At 32.1% G+C, this 22,434-nt stretch overlaps 1 protein-coding gene across 4 annotated transcripts in view; it reads left to right on the top strand.

Annotated features, from left to right (window-relative positions):
* TMX3 (thioredoxin related transmembrane protein 3) overlaps window positions 1-22,434 on the top strand; it is a 154,669-nt gene that overhangs the window by 45,122 nt on the left and 87,113 nt on the right. For all 4 annotated transcript variants that reach the window (XM_074202512.1, XM_074202510.1, XM_074202511.1 and 1 more), the window contains 6 exons: window positions 1,785-1,862; window positions 3,291-3,357; window positions 13,209-13,307; window positions 16,125-16,182; window positions 19,215-19,268; window positions 20,277-20,336. In XM_074202512.1, the coding sequence (XP_074058613.1) occupies window positions 1,785-1,862; window positions 3,291-3,357; window positions 13,209-13,307; window positions 16,125-16,182; window positions 19,215-19,268; window positions 20,277-20,336 (416 nt within the window). The remainder of the gene's footprint in view (window positions 1-1,784; window positions 1,863-3,290; window positions 3,358-13,208; window positions 13,308-16,124; window positions 16,183-19,214; window positions 19,269-20,276; window positions 20,337-22,434) is intronic.

Genomic DNA, 22,434 nt, shown 5'->3' with positions numbered 1-22,434 from the left:
CTTTTTTTAATGTCACTTGAGTTGGCTTGATATGACCAGGAAGCAACATTTTAGTAGAATGCTTGACCATCTTCATTTGTGGTCTTCATCATGAATACAAGACAAAAAACCCCACTATGATTGTAATTGCAATTTATCCTTCATCTGATACAAAGGATGAGGAGGTAGAGAAAGATATTCTAATCTTAAGTCAAATGGAGATATCTCAGTGGGGAAAGATGACATTTTTTCCATTGGAAAATATGACTCAAGATTGAAAATGAAAGAGACCAACAACCTTTGGACTGTAAAAATTTTTCCACCTTAGTACCATAAATATTTATTTTATTAAAGAAATGAAGCAGAGAAGGCATTGGACATGATGAACACTGATTAGTAAGACAATAAAAGAATTTGAGTTATGATACCTGAAAGGAAATAATTGACTGCTGCTATGGTCATCTTATCAGAATAGCCTATCTCTGGTCTGATTCTTTAAAACAAAGGTCAAAATTAACACCAGAGTAGGAAGAAGGAAAAGGAATGAAACAAACTATTTAAACAAACTTTTGACTACAGAAAATAGATAAAGGAAAAGGCATCAAAAATAATTATCTCCAATTTCTACAGAACTTTAAATAACATGAAGGAATCTCCATGTTAAGGGGACCAAAGTGTCTAGAAACTGCTTCAGTCAGCAAATATCTGACTTGTCAGGTGAATAGACATAGTCAAGGGCAGCATGGGTTTAAAATATCTCATTTACAAAACCTTATTGAGAAAGATGGTTAAAGTATATGAACAGTTGTATCCTATGATCCTAGAGAAGAGGTTGGGTCAGTTATATAGGTAATTGTAAGCGGAAAGGTAATTGATAAGCAGTACCTTAGTCTCTAAGAAATGCTGAGATCTAAGACTTTAGTACTTTCTGTGGACATTCCATAAGTATTTCAAAAGAACAGGGATTAAAGTTGTGGCACTGTTAAAGCGAGTGCCCTCATTTAATGAGATCATGGTTCAGAATATATAAATACTATCCAGTTTGATGATACTTTAAGTTTAGACCTTATGCATGAATTGTATGACCCTGGACAAGTCACTTGAGCCCAATTGCCTTGGCCCTCCCCCACCACAGAAAAAATTGTATTATAAATTGTGCCTTATAAATCTGTGGGAGTTGTGGCAGATCCATAATTCCAAATGTGTAACAAAATATGCCCAACAGTTTGGCTGTAATAGGCTACTATGAAAGTGGGACCATACTTGAATGTAAAAGGCAACTTCTTTATAGGTGATGCTTTCCCAGAAGGGAAATTTATCTGGAGTCAGGAGGGTGATAGCTTTGTGGTGGTCACTGTACTTTTAGTTCATTTTAAATTATTCATGAATCTTTGTCCCTGTTTGAGATTGTTGAATTGAATTTGTCCTCAATGTTGAGTTAAGTAAATATTAATCTTTAAATATTTAAACTTATATATTGATTTTTGAATTTGAAAATGGGATTAAAGTGAAGCAATTTATTATGTATTTTTATGAATTGTAAACATCATTTGATTAATTCAGTTGTTTTAATTTTTAAGTGTTAATTTGGAATTGAGAACTTTGAGATCTTCCTAGCCTAAATAATTTGCTAAAATTAGTAGTTAAAAAGTAATTAGTAGACTTAATTATAATTTAAATAGTAATGCCTCATAACAGTCTCATAATCATGTAGTTAACATATATTACACACACACACACACATATATATATATATGAAGTAGCATCTCATTTTCTTTTTTTTTGATCTTTAAATGTTTTTACAGGAGAAATATATAGAGGTAGCTTCAGAATTAATTGTTTATACCTACTTCTTTTCGGCCTCAGAAGAGGTTATACCTGAGGTATGTAACTTTTAAATGTATTTTTGGGGATAAACTTATTTGAGATGTGATTTTTACCAGATATTATATTTTAATGTTATTTGACACATTTAGTAAAAATTATCAAAAGAAACTTCCTCTGTTCACTAGCTAAGATATAAAACAACTATCTCTTCCACATAGTGACTTTTCTCCATTGTAGTTTCAGTATATCACATGTTGGCAAAAGAAATTACTGTAGTATATATTTGTAAAATTTCTTTTTAATATAGCATTTTTACTTAACATTGACCTACATATAGGCTATGAACAAATACTTAACCTACATTTTATAGTCAGGTACTGTAGACATCTCATAAAGAAAAAGAAAAAAATTCATACTTCTTCACGGGTGCAAGAGGAAGGCCAAAAGATTTTGTAAGGAATTTCCAGATTGCAAGGATGGCATGCCCCAATGCCCTCTATGTGAAAGAGATGATGTATATATAGGTAGATTAAAATCTATATATCTCTGTCTACCACCATCTCTATCTCTTTCTGTATCTATCAATCTACACACACACACACACACACACACACACACACACACACACAAAATATGTATGTGTGTTTACAATTAGTTAATATTAATGAAAAAGTGACATTTAGGAAATACAGATATTATGTTACTATTCTTATTTGCTTCAAAATTACAGCAAAATTGATTTTTTTATTAGACTGGATTCTTATGTTGAATTTTGAATAAAGCTATCATGATTATTGAGGTGTTTTAACTGCCCTTTAGTTTCAGGGAAATTGTTTCCTACATGTGCCAGAGACAGGGCTAAGCTAAATACTTTATTATAAATATTATCTCATTTGATCTTCTGGAAGGTAGGTGCTAGTATCTCCATTTTACAGTTGAGAAAACTGAGACAGAGAGAGGTTAAGTGACCTGCATGGAATCATATGGCTATTAAGTGTCTGAGGAGAAATTTGAATTCAAAAACCTTTAGTCTTCCACATACTTACATATATTATTTGGGTCAAGTCATTTAATCTCTCTCTCTCTCTCTCTCTCTGTTTCCCTCATGTGTATAATGCTTTACAGACCTTAACATAGTATTTAAATGTTAACTCTTGTTGTTATTATTTCTTAACATAATTCCTAACTTCCTTACAGAATGACTTGACCAATTAACAGCTCCATCCATAGTGTATTAGTTACCTGTCTTTCTATAGCCATATTATTGATTATTTTCATTGAAAATGTTTAATAGTAAACGGATTAGTAAGGTAGAAAGTTAGATTGATTGGCAAGTTGTTCATAGAATTTGAATTAATTTTCTTTTGGGATATCTTTTTATATTTTTATGCTAAGAAGATCTCTGAATGTCTATGAAATGATGATAGTCACTAGTTAAACTTTTTTTTCAATAATTAAGGCATTGAAATTTTTGATTTTTGCAGTATGTAACCCTGAATGAGATGCCTGCTGTGCTTGTTTTCAAAGATGAAACTTACTTTGTATATGATGGTAAGCACATAATACCATGTGTAGTTTATAACACAATTTGATTAGAATAAAATATATATAGTAAATATATTCTTCATAAATTTCATTTCATTAATACAAGAGGCTGATAACGTAAATCTCCAATGGAATTTTAGATTGAATCAAAATTTAGTAAGTCTTAAAAAATTTCAGTTTTAATTTCTACTTACTGACTCTTTAAATATTACTTTTATAAAATATTCATATGCACAGGGCATTAAAAATGGTGTCCAATAAAACTGCAGTTTGAAAAGGAGTGGGGAGGTTAAAATTGTCAAAATATTGACTTTAGAAGAAGAATATGCCTTAGTATATAAATAAGTTAATTGCATAGCTCTATCAACTTTTATAAACTTTATTTGAAGCTATTGTGAAAAATCAAATTGACATATTGTTATCTCACTTATTTGATGATAGCCTGCTGTTGAAGTATATTTTTCATATAATGAAAAAGATGAATTATAAAATTCATGAGGTATGCACCTTCATTTTTTAAAACTTATTTGAATGACCACAATTATAAATTGGTAATCAGAAATGCATCTGAAATTAATTTTTTTTCCATAAGATGTCTTCTTTAGGTATCAACTTGTCTTTAAACCTTTTAAACCTAGTTTTTCCTGGTAGCTACCCAAATGAATTTTCTTTGTCCCCTTTTTTCTTTTCTTTTCTTCATATATAGTTCTTCCCCTATCCATCTAAAATGCTATTTTGAATTTTGCAAATACTCCATAAATAATTAAATTTAGAACTTTCTGAAGGTTGTTTTGAATAATAGTCTGCAACAAGAGACTTTTTATGAAGTTTAAACATAAAGTCTTCATCTATCAAGTTGCTTTAGGGAACAGCATTGTATAGTGGTTTGGGAAGTAAGCCTTTGAAATTAGGAAGATTTAAGTTCAAGTCATGTTCCTCATATTAGCTCTGTGGCACATCACTTATATTGGTATTCTAGGCAACTCTTTGTGATAGAAGTTAGAAGAATTGCTAATCTGCTCTGGTTGGTAGATTTTTTCTTTTTTTTTTTATTAATGATATTGAGTTTTACAATTTTCCCCCCAATCGTACTTCCCTCCTCCTACCCCCTCATGGAAAGCAATCTGTCAGTCTTTACTTTGTTTCCATCTTATACATTGATCCAAATTGAGTGTGATGCCAGAGAAATTATATCCTTAAGGAAGAGACAAAAAGTCTAAGAGATAACAAGATAAGACAATAAGATATCTGTTTTTTTTCCTAAATTAAAGGGACTACTCCTTGAACTTTATTCAAACTCCATGGCTCTTTATCTGGATACAGATGGCACTCTCCATTGCAGACAGCCCAAAATTGTTCCCGATTGTTGCACTAATGGAATGAGCGAGTCCTTGCTGTTAGGGTGTACAGTGTTTTTCTGTTTCTGCTCATCTCATTCAGCATCAGTTCATGCATATCCCTCCAGGCTTCCCTGAATTCCCATCCCTCCTGGTTTCTAATAGAACAATAGTGTTCCATGACATACATATTACCACAGTTTGCTAAGCCATTCCCCAACTGAAGGACATTTACTTGATTTCCAATTCTTTGACACCACAAACAGGGATGCTATAAATATTTTTGTACAAGTGATGTTTTTATCCTTTTTCATCATCTCTTCAGGGTATAGACCCAGTAGTGGTATTGCTGGGTGTTGTTGCCCTTTGGAATTTCTCTCCAGAAAGGTTGGATGAGTTCACAGCTCCACCAACAGTGTAATAGTGTCCCAGATTTCCCACAACCCTTCCAACAATGATCATTATCCTTTCTGGTCATATTGGCCAGTCTGAGAGGTGTGAGGTGATACCTCAGAGAAGCTTTAACTTGTATTTCTCTAATAGTGATTTAGAGCGATTTTCATATGGCTGTGGGTTGCTTTGATCTCCTCATCTGTAAATTGCCTTTGCATATCCTTTGAATTGGTAGATTTTTTAATACCAGAATATAGTATGTGAAATAACCCCCTGCCTCCAAAAAAACCCCACCTCATTTGTTTATTTATTTTTAGAAATGCTTTAGATTATTCCCCCAACTTGGACTTGCAGCTTAGAGTACCCCAGGAAAGAATTACCTCAGGTCCAATATACTAGCTGTATCCACATTCCAAAAATTAGAGCTCACAGGTCTCCACTGATGTTTTTATGTTTGAGACTAAGGCATTTTTACTAAAATTTCACATACTGCATTACTGTAAAGATAAACGTCTATAGAGTTCATAAGAGCACATTCAAGGACTTTTCACTGCTGAATCCCAAGATCTTATAAAGTTCCTTATACTATTGTTCATGTTTCTCTGCTAGACCCCTTGAGACTGTTTCTAGTCAGGGTATATGAATCCAAAACTGCTTTGTTAAGATTTCCGCCATCTTTAGCTTTGTTGTTGTTGTTGCTGTTCAGTCATTCAGTTGTGTTAACTCTTTGTGACTCTGTGGACCAAAGCACATTAGACCCTTCTGTACTCTACTGTTTCTCCAATTCTATCTAGGTTCATATGTTTTTTTTAAATGACTATCCATCCATCTCATCTTCTGCTGTCCCCTTTTATTTTCGCTTCAATTTTTCCAAGTATCAGAATCTTTTCCAGTGAGTCTCATCTTCTCATTATGTGGCCAGCGTTTTTGTAACTTCATTTTCAGAATTTGATTTTCCAATTAATTGCCTGAATTAATTTATTTAAGTATTGACTGATTTTATCTCTTTGCTATGCCAAGGACAGCATCACAATTTGAAAGTGTCAATTTTGTTGTGCCCAACTTTCCATATAGTCCAACTCCCATAGTCATACCATTGCAATGGTAAAAACTATATCTTTGATTTTATGGACCTTCATTGGCATTGTTTGCTATCCAGATTTACCATAACTGTCCTTTCAAGGAGTAAACATCTTTTTAATTTCGTGGCTGCACTTGCTGTCTGCAGTGAACTTTGAGCCAAAGAGTATAAAATCTGACACTCCTTCCATTTTTTTCTCCTTTTATTTGCCAGGAAGGATGGTACCAGTTGCCAAGATCTTAATTTTTTTGATGGTAAGCTCTCCTCTTTTACCCTCATCAAGAAGCTTCTTAATTTCTTTTCATTTTGTACCATCAGAGTATTAACAGCTACATATCTGAAATTGTCATTTTTCCTGGCAACCTTTAATCCAGCATTTGATTCATCCCGCCTGGCATTTTGTATTATGTGTTCTGCATGGTTGTTGCCTTTCATTATTGAAGAAAAGCAAAGTGGCATTACTATGTTTGAGAAAAATTATAATGTGTCCGACTGATCAGACCAGTACAAGCTTGGAATGCTCTACCATGGATCGGGCCGAAATAGTCCATGTGAAAACCTGGGGTGGGTAGTCTTACAGACGTCATATTTTCTTTGAGTTGCTTCAGTTCTGCCTTCCTCATAGAGTGCAGCTCCTTCACTGATGAGGTCATTCCATGCCGGGGGCCGGGGGAGTCCTGTGCCAGTGTCTCCCAAGCTGTACAATCAATTCTTAAGTTTTTCAATGAGGCCTTCAGGGTATCATGTTATTGCTTCCTCTGAACCCCTTATGAGCATTTGCTCTGTGTGAGTTCTCCATAAAATAGTTGGGTTTTTTTTTTTTTTTTTTTTTTTTTGGTAAGTGTACTTTTGGTATTCTAACATGCGCAGTACAGTTGCACACTATCTAGTAATGTTGGAATGCTAGGTAGTTTTAGCCTGAGAAAGGACCTCGGTGTCTGGTACATTATCCTTCCAAGTGATCTTCAGAATCTTCCTAAGACAATTTAAATGGAAGCAATTCAGTTTCCTGACATGGAGCTGGTCGAATGTCTAGGTTTCACAGGCACAAAGCAAAGGCTCTGTAGACCTTCAATTTGGTAGCTAGTTTGATATCTCTTCTCTCCCACACTTTTCTTTCGGTGTCTCCCAAATACTTAGCTAGTTCTGGCAATGTGAGTGGCAACCTCATTTTCAATGTGTACCTCCCTGGAAAGGACAATGCCCTGGTAAGTGAACTTGGGCACAGTACTCGGAACAGATTCATTTGCTATACTTGATGATTCCACATTTGGATGGTGTAATGTGGCTGATGTGTTTTCTTGGTGTCGATTGTTAGACTAAAATTAGAATAAGCAACAGAGTATCAATCCATACTTTGTTGCATCTTAGTTTCAGAGACTGCATTGAGTGCACAATCATTTGCGGACAGACCAACACTCGGTCCACTTTGGTCTTGTAGCCAGAGTGGTTCAGTGGATAGAGCACCGGCCCTGGAGTCAGGAGGACCTGAGTTCAAATGCCTAAGACACTTAATAATTACTTAGCTGTGTGACTGTGGGCAAGTCACTTAACCTCATTGCCTTGGGCTCTGCATTGTATTTAAATAAGTAAGGTGACAATGCACAGCCTTGTCATACTCAATTTCTAATCTGAAACCATTCACTTGTTTCATGTTTGGTATTGTTTCTTGGCATAACTAAAAGTTCCTTAGACCCCAGTGCATGATCTGGTGCTCACATTTTGTTGGGTCACAGAGTCAGATGCTTTAGTATAGTCAATAAAGCAGAAATAAACGTTTTTTGGGGGAATTCTCTTGCTTCCATTTTGCAGTTTGGTCTGTCTCTTTGAAATAATTCCTCTGTCTTTTTAAAAACCATCTTGGTCTTACTGAAGTCTAACTGGCAGGATATTAGGCATAACTTTCCTGCCATGTGAAATGAGAGTATTTGTTTTGTAATTTGATTATTCCTTGGTTTTGCCTTTCTTTAGAATTGGGATGTAAACTGATCTTTTCCAATCCAGTACCCACAATTGAGTTGTCCAAATTTTCTGGCATATTGAGTACAATATTTTAATATATCTTTTAGGATTTTAAATAGCTCAGTTGGAATTCTGTCCACTAACTTAATAGTTGACTGTGCTTCCTAAGACCCCTTGAGTTCGTTCCCCTAGATTTCTGATCCTAGATTCAATATTAACATCATTGTGATTAATAGTGATGTTGAGATCATATAGTATTCTTCCTGATGTTTTTGCCATCTCTGTTATTAAGTCCCTACCATTTTTTGTCTTGTAGTCTTGTATCATGCTCATTTTTACATGAAACATACCCTGGATGTCTATATTTTTCTTTGAGTTCGTTTGTCTCATTCTATTATTTTCTTTTATTTCTTTGCATTATTCATTTAAAAAGTGTTTTTTTTCTTCTTGCTGTTCTCTGAAATTCTGTTTTCAGTTCCTTTTCTTCTTTCCTCTGCTTTTTTTTTGGTCCTTTTATTCTTTAGGGGGTTTTTTTGGTTGCTGCCATCCATGTATAGTTCTTACGTCATTCTCTCAGATCTAATCCCTTAAATCTGTTCATTATGTCTACTTCATATTCATAAGGGATGTTGTTTAGGTCATAACAATATGGTCTAATGGTTTTCCCTACTTTCTTCAATTTTAAGTCTGAATCTTGCAATAGAAGCTCTTGATCTGAGCCACAATCAGCTCCAAGCCATGTTTTAATTGACTGTATAGAGCTTTCTTTGACTGCAAAATATATAGTCAAGCTAATATCTAATGATACCTATGTGTAGAGTCACATTTTGGGTTGTTAAAAAAGAAAGTTTGTTTGACCAGCAAGTTATCTTGACAAAATTTATTCAATCCTTGCTTCATCTATAGCTGTTCAATTTAGAAAGGTCTAGAGAGCCTATACACTGTGATCAGAAAGAATCTTGACTTTGGGTCCTATTATCATCTGAGTAGGATAATATCTTCGTGTTTCAATTTCATGACTCTTATTGTTCTTGACTGCACGGTTCACTCCTTTCTCATGGATACTGTGAGGTGCTTTCTTACCACAACTGTTGCTGTTGGAGGAGGAAAAAAAATCCTCTTCTTCCAATTGTTATATTCTCCAAAAGGTACAAAGGAAAAGACAAGATCATGATCCTCTTTCCTATTTCTTCTTCTATTTTTAAGGTCAACAAGGGGATGTCTGATCCTCATTTACCTAATATTGGACCTTATGACTTCATCAGAGTGTTTGAAGAACTTTCTACTTTGTTGTCTCATTGTTTAGTTAATCCCTTTATACCCTTTTCAAATTGTTTACTTGTATCCCTAAGTACTTTATTTACTTTTTTCTGTCATTTTTATCCAATTTTTAATCTTATATTTGTGGAGGAAAAAGTTGACCTGGGAAAAAATCTTTCCTCAATGTCTTCTATTTTTTGTGGTTGAAGAATGCAGTTTTCTAATATTCTATGAAAATATCCTGCATTGTTTTTTGCTGTTAGGATTGGAAAAATGAAGGGAAAGAATTTTGTTCAGTTAACTGTACTTTTTTTGTTACTTTTTTGGGAGAATTAACATTGAGATCTTCAAAATTTCTGTTGCTTCTTAGTTTTAGCTACATTTCCATTATTGTTTTGAGATTTTGAATTTAATAGTTACACCTGTGTGAAACTGCTAAAAATAATTTACATTCTTAGTTAATTCATCTCATACCTGAAATAATGCTATTAGGTATTGATATAAAAATATATTGAAATCTTATTTATATTAACAAAGGTTATAATTTTCTTAAAAATATAACAAATTTATTTAGTGGTTGAATATGAAGTAGTAGTTGTTGGCATTACTGGTTGTAGTCAAGATACATTCTATCCAACTGTGACTGATCAGACCAGTACAAAGTCAGAAGGTTCAGCCACAAGACATGTACAAATAATCTGTATGAATGTGTGGAGTGGAGCTGTCTCTATATTTGCACTACTCTGTATTTGGTATACTGCAGTTCTTCTTTACTCAAAGAGCACAGTGCCTTCTTTCATATGGACATGTCATGCTCAGTGGACTTTGCCAGGGTCTACCATCACACAATCAGTTTCAGAGTTCTTCAGAGAGACTTTGAGAGTGTCCTTGTGTAGCTTCTTCTGACTTCCTTGTGAGTGCTTACCTCAGTAACTTATAAAATAGTCTTTTAGACAAATGAATGTTTGGCATTTAAACAATATGGTCAGCCCATCAGAGTTGCACTCTCTGAAGCAGTTTGAATGATTGGCATTTCAACTTGAGAAAGGACTAGTACCTTATCTTATCAGGTGATCTTCAGAATCTTCCTAAGATAATTCAAAGGGGAGAAAATGAGTTTCCATGCATGGCACTTAAAGAGTTGGAAGTCCTCATGCTAGTGGTAATCATCTTCCTAAACCTTCACCCTAATCTTCAGTTGAATACTTTAGTAATATTATTCTGTTAGAAACATAAATAGATAAAAACTTACAGTAACCAATTTTTATTTCCTTTTTTATTAGGTTTCCTGTTTAATGCAAGTTCTTGTATCATTGTAATAATATTAATGAGTTAGCTTTATAGTCATGAAAGTTAAAATTTAAACTCATGGTAAGAGTACCCAAATTTAAAATTTTAAAGGAAAAATTAATTTCTTAAAACTGAGGAAAAGCTATATTTTAAGGGATGTGATTGTGACTTAAATTCACATTGACAAATAAATAATTAAAAAATAACTACAAATAGAAAATAAAAATTTCATTAAAAACTTTTAAAAATTTTCTTGAAAATACACCTACATTTTAAACATCTCTTTATGGATAATAGTTTATTATAGTTAAATATATCTCTTATAAAACGTTTTGCTTTCTTCATTGTCTCAAACAATTTCTATTCTTACATACTTCATTAGTATTTAATTAAATTCCTTTCTTCTGCATTGTTAAAAACATTTTAAATTCATGTCAGGAAAAACAAACTATTACACACAAAGGATTTGGAAATAAGAATTACCTTAAAATTAATAGATAAGTGTTTGATATGCCTGGTGCAGTAACAAATTTGATTTGACCTAATCTTTGAGATTTGTCTTTCAATCTCTAAGTCTTTAAATTATCTAGAGAGTATAATCTATATAATGAAGATGCTGTGTGGAATACTCACTTTTTGTTCATTTTGGAATAACAATGTAGTAACTGAGACTGAAAATAGAATTAAAAGTGTTCCTGATAAACCAGTTTGACTTTTAAGTCCTCTACAGCAGCATTATCCTTCAGCCCATATACGGACCATTACATTCCTGATGTAAAACCTGAAAACTTGAAATATAATTGAGAAATTAAAAAAATACATAATATATACATAATACTATATTTTAAAACTGTTAATGTGTGATCTATACATTGAGCTTATGGACCACAGTTTCTAGTTTGAGTTTAATAATGTTTCCCTAAAGCTCTGTCCTGAGCCCTCTTCTTTTTCTTTTCTCTTTTAGTAATCTGATCTGCATCTGTATGGTTAGTTGCCATATCTATGATAATGACTTCAAAGTTGTAGCAGTAGTTTTTAATCTCTCCTTTAAACACATCATCAAATCCTTGATACACTTTTCCACCTGAAAATTCCATCAGCATCTGAAATACAACTGGTCCAGAGCTGGATATAACATCTTTCTCTTTAATTCTTCCCTTTCTTTGAACCCTAGTATTTCTCTTGATTCCCAAATAGTGAGGTTCAACGTCTTATTTTTCTTCACCATATACTAAATGTCAAATTGGTTGCTACTTCCTCCTCAACATTTTATTGAGGAAGCATGCTCATGAAGTTTTACAAAATGTGGGATGAAGTCAGGTAATTCATGTACCAAGCTGTAGGCTAGGGTATAGCCTTCCTCAATCCCCTCAACTAAGTATTCTTTTTGTTTAAATTGTCCTATTATAATTTGTATATCATTTTTTGTCCATATTACATTGTTTTTTTTATATTTGCCAGTATATGTAACACTTTACTTCTTCCCTCAAAGAATTTAAGCTTCTTGAGAGTAGAAATCTTTTTAAAATATACATATCCTTAATACTTACAGTGTCATGGAATAGATTTTTTTAAAAATTTAAAAGATTGACTGAAGAGGTATTTTCATAATTGATATTATATGACTGGACTTTTTATTGCTATCATATAAATGTGGGGGGGGATTGACTTTTTGTATCACCTTCATTTTTGAATAGATCCTTTTTCCTTTGCAACCTAGCTTGTTATCTCTTTTAATAAAGAATAGGAAAAGAAAAAAAGAGGAAAAACAGTTCAGTTCAACCAACCCATACTGAGCACATCAGTTTCCTGAGCATTTCTGCAAAGGAAAAAGGGAGGTCTCTTTTCTCATTCCTTTTCCAGATTGAAGCTTTAGTCATTATAGTTGCTTAGTTTTCAGTTTCTTTTTTAATTGTTATTCTCATTTACATAGTTTTTGTTGACTAGATTGTTTTCTGGCTCTGAACATTTCATTTTGCATCAGTTTATACTCTTCCCGGGGTTATATAAATTCTTATTCATGGTTTTGTGAATAGCATCTCACAAGTCAGTTGAAATTATTTGTATAGTGTTAGGCATTTCTGAAATAGCAAAATATTGTCATTTTAAAGTAATTACCAGTTTTAATTGTGACATAATTTAGTTTCTTATGGGAATTATTTAAGTGGTTTAAAAAAATTACTATTATTTTAGAAAATATAAAAAGGAAAGTGAGCCTTAAATAAGTGAAATATTTTTACTTTTGTTTATACTCTTGGGGAAAATAATCAAAAGTGTATTTGATTATTTTTTAAAGTTTTACTTTAATGAATATTCTTAATAAGAATATATTTGAGATTTTTTTGATTTTTATTTTTAGTTTTAAAAAATTTTTTAAATTTACATGTCAAAATGTATTAAAATTTGATATAGACTAAGTAATGACTTATAAGAATATAGTATTTGAATATAACATACAAATATAACATATTTTTAGAAATTGGTATACTTTTAATCTTTATTCATCCTCACTCCCTCTTTTTTTTTTTTTAAAGAATATGAAGATGGTGATCTTAAATCATGGGTCAACAGAGAGAGATTTCAGAATTATCTTACTGTGGATGGCTTTACACTCTATGAACTTACAGACACAGGTAAACTATCTAACTGTAGCATATTTTTGATTGATTCAAAGAATCTGATGAAATTATCTGTGATGGAAAATAATTTATTCATAGATTTTGAGTTGAAAGGGACATTAGCAGTCTCTTCTAATCGAGTTACTTGTTTTGTTTTTTACATGAGGAAACAGACCCTGAGAAATTATGTTATTTGCTTAACATCACACAGTAAATGGTAAAACTAAGTTACAAAACCATTACCTCTTACTAGTTTTGTTTTCTTCTGAATATAGATATTTTTTAATTGATGTAATTAAATTTTAATTAACGCTCACTTTACAAATAACTTTTACAAATACACTTAACTAGTGCTTTATAGAATTGATATACCCCAAGAGAAATTGAAATTTGAAAAAACTGTAATAGGATTCCTCCAAGCATTGTACTTAGCAAACTTTTTTTTGAAAGTTCAAAATGTTTCCAGCATGTTGGTAAATAGTCAAAGAAAAAACTTTGATAAAAGTGTTTTGACAATCTGTTCTTTGCTTTATAGTTGATTTGGAAGTGAGAGGAGGAACTGTACCAGGGAACTTTTGCCATTATAGTTAGGATTTAAAAGTCTGGGACACAGTAGCTTCACCAGAACCTTAAGAGAGCATCCTAACCCCCTGACTTTTCCAAAAGAAAATTGTTGTTGACATTTTATTTTATTTATTTATATTTAGGTTTTTGCAAGGCAAATGGAGTTAAGTGGCTTGCCCAAGGCCACACAGCTAGGTAATTATTAAGTGTCTGAGGCTGGATTTGAACCCGGGTACTCCTGACTCCAGGGCCGGTGCTCTATCTACTGCGCCACCTAGCCACCCCAACATTTTAAAATAGTATAATAATGTCATTTTAGAACAGCATAATAATGTCACATTTATAAAACACTTTGCAGTTTACTTAAGTACTTCCCTCACAAAATATCCATGAAATAGTACTAATATTATCATCATTATTTTACAGATGAAGAAACTAGCTCTCTTAAGTTCAAACAACTTTGCCATTCTCACGGGGATGTTAGATTTCAGTACTTGGACTAGTATCCAGTTTTTTGACTCCAAATGCAATGTACTTAAAATAACTATTGAAGGACTGTCCACTGATACATCCAGTCTGAAATAGCCTTCATGTTTGAGACTGACCTGCTTTTAAATATATGCCTTGGTTAACTCTTCTTTGAATATGCCTTTTGATATTTTCAGAGTACATATTGTAGAAGGTTGCCCCCTGGGACATAGGTTATATATTCCGGAAGTTAACCTTTTTTTCACATTAAAGTGCTAATAGAAATATCAGATATACCTATGAGTTTCTTTGAGAAGTCTTTTTTTTTTTAAGGGAAGAAAATAAAACAGTGGGGGGGGGGGATAAAAATAAGTCATATGCTGAAGTGTATGGTGACATGTGCCCAGCTTGGTGCAACTGGCCATCTGTGTTTGAGCCATAACGTATCCTACCTCTGTTTCTTTTATAACAATTTTTCTTTCTGTTAGAGAAAATTCTGTATAGTTAGATCTGTACTAATAAGGAATTTCTCAAGAGGTATAACACTTCCTTTCATTAGAGAACTTCCAATGGAGGATTTATAACCATTGTGCAGGGATGTTATAGAATAGATACAGTTCAAGTATTAGTTGAATCAAATGATCTCTGATAGCCCTTCCAACTCTGAGAATTTGTGATTTTGTTCCTATCCTCCTAACTAATCTTCTGCTCCATTCTCTTTCTAAGATTATACCATTAAAACTAATTTATTTCTTCAGCTTTGAACTGTAGGATTATACCTATATTTATATCATCAGTCAGGACGTCTTGTCTGAATTCCAATTAGTCAAATGACCCGGGCAATTAGGAATTTGGGATATAGTACCTTGAAGGTAATTTCCAACTTAAATCTTGTGATACTAGGAAAATGGTTTTATTTTTATGTTTTGACATGTAAGTCTGAAAAAAAAACCAAAGAGAAGTAGAACAAAAATAAAATACACAGTAGCTTAAATAAAATGTTTTAATAGAAATAGTTTAATATGCCGAAAATAATACATGATTTCCTATTTTAATTTTATTTGAATCTTATTGGTTTATTATGTTTTTGTTTACCAACAGTTTTGGTTTTCTTTTCCAACATTATGTACTTGACAAATATCAGAAAGCATCATCATTGTATATACACACACACACACATACAGAGATAAAGAAATAAAGAAAAAGAGGATTATCCATGAAACCACATATCTCAGTTTTATTCATCTTGATGTTATTTTTGAACATGTCTGATAAATTCACTTCAGGAGTTCAAAACTGTTCTGTTTGTATCTTTCCTCCTCTGAACTTTATTCTCCCCTTACTTATGCATATTGACCTTATTCCCTTCTGCCTGACCTCTCTCCTTTCCTCAAAATTTAGTCCCATAGCTAATATTTATATAACCTTTTTGGGTTTACAAATTATTGTAAAGTGAATTGCCCAAGGTCACACAGTGAGGCAATAACCAAGTGTCTGAGGTTGGATCTGAACTCAGGTCCTCCTGATTCCAGGGCTGGTACTCTATCCACTGTGCCCCTTTCCGCCCCATTTTACTGGTTTTTAAGGAAAAAATTATATTTCATGTAGTTGCTTAAAATGAGGTTTTTGCCTTACATAATTATGCTTGACAAATCAAGCAATTTGATTTGTATTCAAGGAACACTATTTAAATGATTTCCTAATTCACTAGATATAAAAAAGTATGTCATAAGAAATAAAATTGTATCAATTATTTACAGAGAAGTTTGATGAATTTAGAACATTCTTTTTTTTTTTCAGGAAAACTTATTGTCATAGCAGTTATTGATGGGAAAAATGCAACAATTGAGCATACCAGGTATGATAATATTCATGAATGATGCCACTCTTAACAAGTAAATTTAAAATTGTAGGGCTCAACTTCAGTGTTATATCTATATATATTTAGATATATGTAACATTTTTTCCCTCTAATGTACCACTTACAGGACATAGGTAAACAAGTTATAAGAAAAATGAAACAAAAAATGATGGTATCCTGATGTCAAACACCTTTTTGGTCATGGATTCATGTAAAGGCTCAAGTGTACTTATTCCAGTGAACACTTTTTTTTTCTCCAGAGATTGAGGGGTTGTACTGTTTATCTTAAATGATAACTCCCTGCAGTGTTGTGAGTCTCTAGAAGGCTTATTAACTTCAGTTCGAACATATGTGAATAGGTCCACCAACTCTTACTAGTATTCAGTAAGACTAAGAAAACAGATAGTAGTACCTCTCCTCCCATATTAACTGACTATGAATTCTGTTCTCTCCAGAATGAACCTATATTTTTTTCTTTATAGCTGGGGGTCTTAATAGGCATTCACCAAGGGTAGAAAATTGGATATTACTTAGCTTTCTAACCAAAAACCCCCAGTTTTTGGGAACAATCTCACTATTTAATGTATATTTATGATCTGCAGCCTATATAAATTTATGAAATCTCTAAGCCTCAAGTTCCTTTAGTTGAACATTCTCCCATAATTGGTGAAGTAGAACTTTAATGTTCAACCTTGGTCATAATGAAAGTATTCCCTTACAGATCTCATTCTAGGAACTAATTCACTGTCCAATTGTTCTAATTACCTCTTCCTGTTTAAGAATAGTGGACCTTTCCATTTTATCACCAAATAAGAAGTCAGATTTCAACTATTGAAAAGTGAATAAAAATGAAAAAAGTCACAAAACTGGTAAATTCTTAGTGTCTTGAGGCATGGACTTTGTGAGGGAATGTTTTTATATTCTGTGTAAGTAAATAGATATTAAGTAATGTATTATTAGCATTGCAGTTTTCACACTGTTATTTGCTGTGTGGAGGCTTCATTTTATTTTTAACTTATTGAAATGAACTAATTACTTTGTTAATCTTTCAGTGGATAAAAAAAGGGAGAAAAAGTTTTCTTAATAATACCTTGTTTAAATAGGGGGAGTATTTCTCACTAATTTTATTTCTATCTTGACTGGAAAAAAAAATGAATCCTGTTAACCAGTGGAATTTTCTCAATATTCATTCATTATGTAAATGTTGTGTAAAGGGATATATAGGACAACCCATATTGTTCCCTGATATTCTTCTGCTTAAGTCCAGTAAAATGTGATTAATACTTCAGTCCCTTAAGAACAAAAACTAGATTGTTATGAGAGAATTTAATATCATTATCACAACTGCAGGCTACTCTGGGAGGAGAAGCCATGAACAAAATAACTAATGACCTCTAGCCTGAATCCCTGCTGAGAAAGGGCTTTGAGGAAGAGAAAACCAGATAGCCAAGAAATATGTTGTTTATTATATGCAAGGACAGTTTCAACATGACTTCAGGAATTTAAAAATCACTTTTCATCTTCTGTTTGCTGCTCATGTCTTTAAGGAAGAAAAATAAAGTATAAGAGATAGCAAGATTGTATAATAAGATAACAGGTTTTTTTTTTTTCCTAAATTAAAGGTAATAGTGTTTGGCCTTTGCACAATTCTTTCTCTGGACACAGATGGTATTCTCCATTGCAGATAGCCCCAAATTGTCCCTGATTGTTACACTGATGGAATGAGCAAGTTCATCTAGGTTGATCATCACCCCCATGTTGCTGTTGGGAGTACAGTGTTTTTCTGGTTCTGCTCATCTCACTCAGCATCAATTCATGCAAATCCTTTCAGGCTTCCCTGAATTCTTATTGCTTCTGGTTAATAATAGAACAGTAGTGTTCCATGTCATACATACACCACAGTTTGCTAAGCCATTCCCCACTTGAAGGACATTTACTTGATTTCCATTCTTTGCCACTACAAACAGAACTGCTATGAATATTTTTGTACAAGTGATCTTTTTACCCTTTATCATCATCTCTTCAGTGTATAGACCCAGTAGTGGTATTGCTGGATCAAAGGGTATGCACATTTTTGTTGCCCTTTGGGCATAATTCCAAATTGCTCTCCAGAAAGGTTGGATGAATTCACAGCTTCACCACCAACAATGTATTAGTGTCCCAGATTTCCCACATCCCTTCCAACATTGATCATTGTCCTTTCTGGTCATATTGGCCAGTCTGAGAGGTGTGAGGTGGTACTTCAAAGATGTTTTAATTTACATTTCTCAAGTAATGATTTAGAGCAATTTTTCATGTGACTATGGTTCGCTTTGATTTCCTCATCTATAAATTGCCTTTGCACAAGGGACACTGAAGATTAAAAGAATCACAAAATAGCGTAACAGTGTTCTGAAATATAACTGAAAAACAGTTAAGTAGTAACAGAAATAGATTTATTAGAAATAACTAATGAAGCCTTTATTAGCAGTGCATTAGGAACAGGTAAATTTGTTAACTCTTGATTTCTGTTTAGTCACTAAGCAATTTTTAAATGCTTATTTTGTACTAAGAGTTAGGAAAGCAAATAGATGGGGAAACATATTTCTTGCCCGCAAAAAAAGATTGTATTCTAATGGGGGGAAGGGGGATAATACCTAAGGGAACAGCAAAGGGTGATGGGGGTGGGTAGAGGAATGCTAGAAAGTCTTCTTGAGATGAGTCAGTAGTTCAGCTTGGAGGAGGAAAAAGGCATGGTTGACCTATACTTCCTCCTTTAAAGATTCTGGGATAAGTTAGGCAATCAGAAGGTGAAATCTGATGAATGGAGAATATTTCCAGTTTTCCAGGGGGTAGAGGTTTTTAAAGCATAGTAAAGAAAGCTATGGAGGAGAATCAGCATTAGATCTTGGAGGGAAATGAAAATATTAAATTATTATATTCAAATACCTTTGACCTCTTTGATTTAATCATTACTGAATATTGAATTCTTCAATTCAATTTTAAAAGATTTAAGACTGCTTTATTTTAAATATTTCATTTTCTTACAGATTACAAGACATTATTCAGGAAGTAGCCAAAGATTATAGAGATCGTTTTCACAGGTGGGTTTCAAGGTCTTAGATTGTTCTTTTGTACGTTCATTTTAATCAAACAAATTTTCATTTTCCTAGTTGAGTCAAGCAATTGAGATAAATTGGTAGTTGCTATATTTCAATTTAAATTAGCTGTATTTTAAAAATATTAATAGAGTCCTAATTGTAAAAATAGTTGAATTAGAATTAGTTGTTAGGCATTAAATTTTAGCTATACATTAGTCCACAGTGCATCAAATGCAGTTTTATATTTATAATATTTATTAACTATCCTTTTTCTAGACTGATTTTTTGTGATGCCTTTTCCCATTATATTGATATTAATATTTACTTGTAAACTATTCCAGTTATTCTAATAAACACTGTGTTATATTTATGATTACTGTATCTTCAGAAGTATAAACTTAGTATATCTTATATTAAGTAAATATGCCTGTTTGGGTAAAATCCTATTTATTGTCTTTTTAAAAGTTTGAAACAATTGAAATATAAAGAACTTACATAAATTCTCTCCAAACAAATCAGTAATTCAACAAAAAATATTAATCATGTTCTGTTTCCTACAACATACTATTTTTAGTGTCTAATAGAATCATAGAATTTAGGATTTAAAAGGACTGTAGAGATCATAATGTCCAGTTCTACTTGAAGTGTACCAGTAGTCACTATAATACCAGAGATCACTGTAATAGGGTAGAGTTTTCTTTCCCTACCCATTTTTTTTTCTGAAGATCCAATTAGGAAATCTCTGTACCCCAAAAAAAGTGCTTCATCATTTTTCTTAAAGTACAGGCAGTATTTTGTCTCTATTGCTTTATGGAATTTATAGTAATCTTAAAAGTTAGAAATACAATCATGATTGCTTTAAGCTCGCACTCAGAAAAAATGCCTAACATGATTAATAGTTGTATTAACTATTTAGTTCTTCTGTAAGACCAAATTGACCCTACTAATATAATGGTTTTCTTTTAAGTCTTTTAATGTTCAATCTTTTTTTTTTATATATATATATATTAGGAGAGATTTTCAGTTTGGACACATAGATGGAAGTGATTATGTAAACAACATGCTTATGGAGTAAGTAAATTGATATATTTGCTTTATGATCATTTGATAACTACTAACTGGCTAGAAAATGAAAATATATTATTTATTCATGTGTTATGTTTAAAAATTATATTTTTTTCTACCTGTAACTATAGTTTGGAAGGAATTTGAGATTCAAATCAAACTATTTACATGTTTTAAGTTAATTAATTTAGACTAGCTATTTTAAAATTAAGTAATTCAAGAAATATTAATGCAAACTATGATTTTAGTGGAATTATATTACTGAAGTCATTAATTTAATATGTTTTTTAAGTGTTTTGGGTGTTTTCTGTTTTCCATAAAATAGTTGGTTTTATATGTTCAGGTGATATTAAATTCAGTTCAGTTTATATAGATAATTTTTCTTTAACTTTTAACTTATGTAAAAGCATTTCTTTTTTTTCTGATGAAGAAGCCAAAGAAATCACCCTTTGTAAAATGGCATAGAGTGACCTCTATAGAGATACCTTTGAATATTTAAGATTTTTATCATCAAAATATGTCCTATTTCTGATGGTCCAAATATAGAAAGTTATATCTGACATCCTACATGTGGAAAGAATGCAGTGATTTCCATATTCTGAATTGTACCAGTTAAAGTCTAATTCTGTATAATAAGTTTATATAATAAGGCAATAATAACTTTTATAATACTAAGTATAATATATAACTTAAAAGTTTATTATATAATAAATGTTATTACAATTACATTTATTAAGGGAAAATCTAGTTTTCTTGAAAGTAGTCTGTGTTACTACCAAGAAGCTACAGGAACAATAATAATAATAATAATAACAGTAATTATAATATTTATAATAGTTGAATGTTTGCAAAGCTTTTTACAAATACTTCATTTGATCTTTTAACAAACCCTGAGGTGACTCCTCTTCTTATCTCCATTTGAGTGTTGAGGAAAATACAGCAAAGAGGAGGTTCAGTGAATTACCCAGGGTTGGTCACACAGCTAGTCACTATCTGAAGATTATCTTGAGTTCAGTTCTTCCCATCTCTGAATTATAGAACTGTCTGCTGTACCACCTAGCCAGCACTAGAATACTATATAGATAAAAATATAGCAATCAACTGTGGTAAATAGGTGAACTGTGTAAATAATAGGTTATTTAATCAAAATATTATAATGATCTTTGGTATATTCATAATTATTTAGGCATATTAATAGAAGAGAGTGGGACATTATAGTGAAAGATATTTTTGATTTAAGTCAATAAAGGGGTATACTGTGGAGGATAAAAGATAAAACAACCACACCCCCAAAATAATGCTGTTTTAGTCTTAATGCAATTGTCTCAGACCCTTTTTTTGTCAGCATGCTTTTTTTTATTCTATTTTGAAAAACAATAAAATGCTATATTCTTCTTCTTCTTTTAGTCTTTGCCCACAAATATTTTCCATTTTCTGTTAAGGTTTATTTTTGTTTTGTTTTGTTTTTAATGTCTCAAAACCTGTTGTGGTGATATTAACAAGGGAAATGTAACGGACACCTTTGTTAATTTCTAAGCAAGGTAATTTGGCGCATCAGAATCTAGTTAAGGAATAGCAAACTATCACCTCTACTTTCAAAATGCTAATAATTATTTGTACTAATGGTTTGGTTAGTGGTTAAGACGTTAGTAACATTTTATATATTTTTGTTTATTTTTCTAAGATTAAAATCAGATAAAGCTCATGTAGCAGAATTAGCTATGTAATATTGACATTCAGTAGATTTGGGACTTTAGGAAGAGTTTGTCAAATACTATTATTTCTGTTCTACTTTTGCAAAGTTATATTTGAAAGTATAATGTCTGCAGTGATGTACTTAAGGTGTAGCAGCTATAAATCAATTTCTTCTTTAAAAGAATAATTTAAAATTGATACCCCAAACCTCATTTTAACTGAATTTATAGAATTAAAACTAGAAGTTGGAAAATAATCTAGTCTAAACTTATTTTGCTTATGAAGAAATAGACTCAGAAGCCTGAAGTGACTGGATAAGGTTTTTAAGAGATGGTAAATGGGAGGTTAAAGAACAAAAGTCTTTGACTGTTCTAGAGACTCATATAAAATGGCTTTACAATTAAAGTAT

The sequence above is a fragment of the Macrotis lagotis genome, chromosome X (assembly GCF_037893015.1).
Source record: "Macrotis lagotis isolate mMagLag1 chromosome X, bilby.v1.9.chrom.fasta, whole genome shotgun sequence".
Classification (NCBI taxonomy): domain Eukaryota; kingdom Metazoa; phylum Chordata; class Mammalia; order Peramelemorphia; family Peramelidae; genus Macrotis; species Macrotis lagotis.
This window is presented reverse-complemented; position numbering and strand designations above follow the sequence as displayed.